Source organism: Dipodomys merriami, unplaced genomic scaffold (assembly GCF_024711535.1).
Source record: "Dipodomys merriami isolate MVZ:Mamm:240054 unplaced genomic scaffold, mDipMer1.0.p SCAF_1, whole genome shotgun sequence".
Taxonomy (NCBI): Eukaryota; Metazoa; Chordata; class Mammalia; order Rodentia; family Heteromyidae; genus Dipodomys; species Dipodomys merriami.
In genome coordinates, this window is record NW_027202270.1 from 90,700,788 (window position 1) to 90,706,494 (window position 5,707).

Below are 5,707 nucleotides of genomic sequence, written 5' to 3' on the forward strand. Positions count from 1 at the left end.
ACAGAGCTGTAAAGAACTTGGGGACTTGAAAGAGCAATAATGAAAAGATAGACTGAGGCTGAAGTTGGGCCCTAAGTCTTTTTTTTTTTTTTTTTTTTTGGTCCAGTCGTGGGCCTGAACTCTGGGCCTGGACACTGTCCCTCAGCTCTTCAGCTCAAGGCTAGCACTCTACCACTTGAGCCACAGCGCCACTTCCGGCTTTTTTCTTTTTTGCTTATGTGGTGCTGAGGAATCGAACTCAGGGCCTCAGGCATGCAAGGCAAGCGCTCTACCACTGAGCCACCTTCCCAGCCCCGGGCCCTAAGTCTTAAAGACTTTGGTTGACATTTGAAGCTTCACTGTTTTAGTGAATCTGTATTGTAATTTGGGTAATCTTGAAAGAGTAATACCCTCAAGAATGAGCTATTTATGGATAAGTCACAATATGACAGAAAAGATATATTGTTTAAAAAACAGTGTTGGGGGACTGGGAAGGTGGCTCAGTAGTAGAGTGCTTGCCTTGCATGCCTGAGGACCTGGGTTCAATTCCTCAGCACCACATAAGCAAAAAGAAAAAAGCCGGAAGTGGTGCTGTGGCTCAAGTGGTAGAGCACTAGCCTTGAGCTGAAGAGCTGAGGGACAGTGCCCAGGCCCAGAGTTCAAGCCCCATGACCGGACCAAAACAACAAAACAAAACAAAACAAAAAAAAAAACAGTGTTGAAGGCAGATTAGATTGCCAGGAACAAAAGGAATTTGTTGAAAAATAGGAATAAATATTTTAGCTCAGAAAAATAAGACAATTTTTTTTCTTAATCCTGAACCTTATTGTACCCTTTCCTTTAACATACAGATAGATACCAAACACAAAACTGGCATGCCCAAAGGCTCTGTAAATAATCTGAGTGGTCAGCAATGGGAAGTTAACTCCTTAGAAATAAAGAATTCTTCAGTACAAAGTGTGACTTTCATTCCTTTTTCCTTTCACCTCCAGGTTGTCCTCAAATGCTCAAAACTTCACAACTGCTGATGCTAAATACCTTTGTTCAGCCATGGCAGCCAAGATCAGAGAAGCCATGGGGAACCAGACCACTGTCACTGAGTTTGTCCTGCTGGGGCTCTCAGATGCCTGTGAGCTGCAGATGCTCATCTTCCTGGGGTTCCTCTTGACCTATCTCCTCACACTATTGGGGAACTTCCTTGTTGTGGTCATCACCCTCATGGACATCCGCTTCCATACCCCCATGTACTACTTCCTGCGCAACTTTGCCATCCTGGAGATCTGGTTCACCTCTGTCATCTTCCCCAAGACGCTAACCAACATCCTCACAGGATGTAAGACCATCTCCCTAGTAGGATGTTTCCTCCAGGTATTCCTCTATTTCTTTCTGGGTACCACAGAGTTCTTCCTGCTGGCAGTGATGTCCTTTGACAGATATGTAGCCATCTGTAAGCCTCTTCATTATGCCACCATCATGAGCAAACGGGTCTGTGTCCAACTTGTGCTCTGCTCATGGATGACAGGACTGCTTCTCATCTTTGTCCCAACCTTCATCACATTTCAGCAGCCATTCTGTGGTCCCAACATTGTGAACCATTTCTTCTGTGACAACTTTCCACTCCTGGAACTTATCTGTGCAGACACAAGTCTACTCGAGTTGCTGGGTTTTGTCATTGCCAACTTTAGCCTCCTGGGCACTCTGGCTGTGACAGCCACCTGCTATGGCAATATCCTCCACACAATCCTGCACATTCCCTCAGCCAAGGAGAGGAAGAAAGCCTTTTCAACCTGCTCCTCCCACATCATTGTTGTGTCTCTCTTCTATGGCAGCTGCATTTTCATGTATGTCCGGTCTGGAAAGAGTGGGCATGGGGAGGACCAGAACAAAGCAGTGTCATTACTCAACACTGTAGTGACACCGATGCTCAATCCCTTCATCTACACCCTGAGGAACAAACAAGTGAAACAGATATTTAGGGAGAAAATGAGCAAGTTTCTCTCATAAAGCTGTAGAATAAAAAGGCTGAGGCTTAGCCAGGTCCGGGTGGCTCATGCTTATAATCTGAGCTAATTAGGAGATAGATTTGAGGATTACAGTTCAAAGCCAGCCCAGGCAGACAAATTCATAAGACTCTTACTTCTATTTCTAAGCCAAAAGCCAGAAGTGGACCTATGGCTCAAGTGGTAGAGTTTACAAATACATTTAACCATTTATATGTACAATGTGTCTTGATCAACGCCACCCCTTCCATCATGTTCCTCCATTTCTTCCAGCCCAGCCCCTCAAGTTATCTGGTTTCACGTTCACATATGTAAATTGAATTTAATGGCTGTATTTTCCCCCTTCCAATCCTCTCTCCATTTGTCTGCCCTTCAAGCCCCACTCCCCAACAAAACATGATTCAACTTCCTGGTATTCATTTACACAATGAATTCGTGTCAGCCTTAAAAACAATGAAATTATGCCACATATTGGAAAACAAGAACCTCAAAGATACAATGCTACATGAAATAAGTCAGTCTCAGAAGGAATGCTAGATCCTGACTCCACTGTCATGAGGTACTAGGACAAGTCAATTTCACAAGATGGAATATAAAGTCATGGTTTCAGGAGCCAATGGAGATGTAATGAGGAATTATTTTTTAGTAGATCTTGTTTCAATTTAGGATGACTTTTTAAAAATGTAGAACCAAATAATGGTGGTAATTCCACAACAATACAAATCTACTTAGTGTTACTGAACTAAAAAAAAAACAAATTTAAATGATGTCTATGTTCTATGTATTTTACCACAATAAAAAGTACTGATCACCTGTGGCTCACTCCTATAATCCTATAATCTTCAAGAGGCTGATATCTGAGGATTAAGGTTCAAAACCAGCCGAACAGGAAAGTCCATGAGACTCTTATCTCCGATAATCACCAAAAAGCCAGAAGTAGAGCTGTGGCTCAAGTGGTACAGTGATAACCTTGAGCACAACAGCTTAGTGAACAGCTCTAGACCCTAAGTCCAAGCTCCAGGATTGGTACCAGAGAGAGAGAGAGAGAGAGAGAGAAAATAATTTGAATCCTAGAAAGAAATGTATCAGTTATCTATTGTTATATGACAAATTACATTAGCACCTTAAAATTCCAGGCATTTATTACCTAGATGTGACTAACTGGATGCTTTAGCCTCAGAGTCTCTCACAAAACTGTAATTAAGGAGTGAGGCTGGACTGTAGTCATCTCACTGATTATCTGCTTCCAAGCTCATTCATGTGGCTGTTGATGGGCCTCAGGTCCTCATTAGCTAATAAACAAGGGTATCTGTTCATAGCTTGTGAGCTTATCTATAAGTAAGCAAACATTGCAATAACTGGCATCCTCAAAATGAGAGATACATATATACATTGAGGGAAGGAAGTACATGGAAGCACTGGTACCAAAGGTGAGAACCACGGAGGCTTCTTACAAGAACTATGTTGGTCTGTGACACCAAATACAAATGACATTTGACAACCCATTAAATATTTCAGTTATTCTCTAATAGCACAAAGATTGTATTATAATTTGTTCATATCATTTTTTCTGTGCCAGTTCTGGGGCTTGAACTCAGAGCCTAGGAACTGTCCCTGAGCTTTTTTGTTCAAGGGTAGCATTCTATCACTTGATCCATACATGCACTTTCAATTCTTTGGGCTTGGGCTGGGAAGGTGGCTCAGTGGTAGAGTGCTTGCCTTGCATGCCTGAGGCCCTGGGTTCGATTCCTCAGCACCACATAAGCAAAAGGAAAAAAGCCAGAAGTGGCGCTATAGCTCAAATGGTAGAGCGCTAGCCTTGAGCTAAAGAGCTGAGGGACAGCGCCCAGGCCCAGAGTTCAGGCCCCACGCCGGACCCTCCCCCCCCCCAAAAAAAAATCAATTCTTTGGGCTTGGTGAGTTTTGGTGGAGGGGGGTAAGTGAACATAAAAGTTTCATATACTTTCTCGCCAAGTCTGGCTTCAAATCACAATCTTCAGATCTCAGCCTCCTGAGTAGGTAGGATTATAGGCATGAGCCACTGGTGCTCAGCTCATCTGTCCATATTTTGATGGCTAAAAACAAACATATTCTTACCTGTGTCCCAAAGAGACCACAGTATAATTTAACTATGTGATAATCATTTTCTTAGCTTTTCATTGCTGCAACAAAAGAACTAAGCTCAACAACTTAAAGGTGAGGTGTGGTACATATGCTCTAAGCTTACTATATACAATCCAACATATACTAGAGAGAAACTATAAATTCAATGATTGTGGGAAAACCTTCAATATTCTCTCATACATTACCAGACATAAGAGAGAAGAGAAATTAATTGAAGAAGAGAAATTAATTGAATGAAGCTACTGTGGAAAATTATTAAGTAATCAGAAATCTTTCTAAATGCACCTGAGAACCAGGCTCCAGTAAGATGATGCTTGTAATCAGGAAGCCAGTCTGGGCAGAAATGTCCATGAGATTCTTCACTTAACCACCAAAAATCTAGAAGTAGAGCTGTGACTCAAGTGGTAGAACACTAAACTTGAGCAGATAAAGCTGACAATGTCCAAACCTTGACTTCAAGCCTCAATACTGGCACGCGCACATGCGCGCGCGCACACACACACACCACAAAATGCACCTGAAAAATACATACTAGAAGAAAAGAATCTTTCAAGTGTGATTACTCTAGGAAAACTTTTAGAATAAACTCTAATGTTTTATGTGCACCAAAAAAAAAATCATACAGCAGAGGAAATGTCTAAACACAATCACTATGAGAAAGCCTTCAGGTACATTCAAGTCTTAAGTAACATTAGAGTTATTCATGATGGGGGGAAAGCCCCTTACATGTAAACAATGTGGGAAAGCCACCCAGTGTAAATATTCCCTCTTTTTTTTTTTTTTTTTTTTTTGCCAGTCCTGGGGCATGAACTCAGGGCCTGGGCACTGTCCCTGAGCTTCTTTTGCTCAAGGCTAGTACTCTACCACTGGAGCCACAATGTCACTTCTTGAGTTTTTCTGTTTATGTGGTACTGAGGAATTGAAGCCGGGACTTCATCAGGACTTCATGAATACTAGGAAAGCACTCTACCATTAAGCCACATTCCCAGCCAAATATTTGTGTTTTTTTGTTATTGGTCTTGTGGATTTTTTGCCAGGCCTGGCGCTTGAACTCAGGGCCTGGGCTCTTCCTTGAGGCTGTCTGTGCTCAAGGCTAGTGCTCTACCACTTGAGCCACTTCCAGCTTTTTCTGTTTATGTAGCACTGAGGAATTGAACCCAAGGCAACATGCATGCTAGGCAAGCACTCTGCCACTAAGCCACATTCCCAGCTCTAATTCCCTCAATTTTTACAGAAAAAAAAAAAAACATGCCAGAGAATGAAATAATATGAGTGTACTGAATGTGGGAGTCTTTGGGGATCTGTTAACTTTTGGGAAACATGCGAAATCTCACACCAGGGAAAAGAAGGCTTTTAAATGTAGTGAGTGTAGCAAAACCTTTATTAAGAGTGTACTCTTTATAGCATACATGTAAATTCATACTGGACAGAAACCAAATGAGAATAATCAGTGTGTGGAAATGTTCTGTGTACAGGGTACTCTTACTGCTGTGAGAAATCCTTCAAACTTTACCACAGTCTTAAAGATGCTTAAGAAATCACACAGGTGAAAAGCCCTTTAAGTGTGATTGATGTGGGAAAGCCTTCATAGTGAAATCTTACCT

The 5,707-nt window shown here is 41.9% G+C and overlaps 1 protein-coding gene across 1 annotated transcript; it reads left to right on the plus strand.

The window, feature by feature from the left end:
- Nucleotides 1–1,053: 1,053 nt before the first annotated feature.
- On the plus strand, nt 1,054–1,983 carry Or6j1 (olfactory receptor family 6 subfamily J member 1). Its single transcript, XM_070015298.1, has one exon. It carries the CDS (start codon nt 1,054–1,056, stop codon nt 1,981–1,983), a length of 930 nt encoding a protein of 309 aa, XP_069871399.1.
- Nucleotides 1,984–5,707: the final 3,724 nt, after the last annotated feature.

What these genes read in the sequence shown, in the direction of transcription:
- Or6j1 (XM_070015298.1), top strand. Translation starts at nt 1,054, where the DNA reads ATGGGGAACCAGACCACTGTCACTGAGTTTGTCCTGCTGGGGCTCTCA.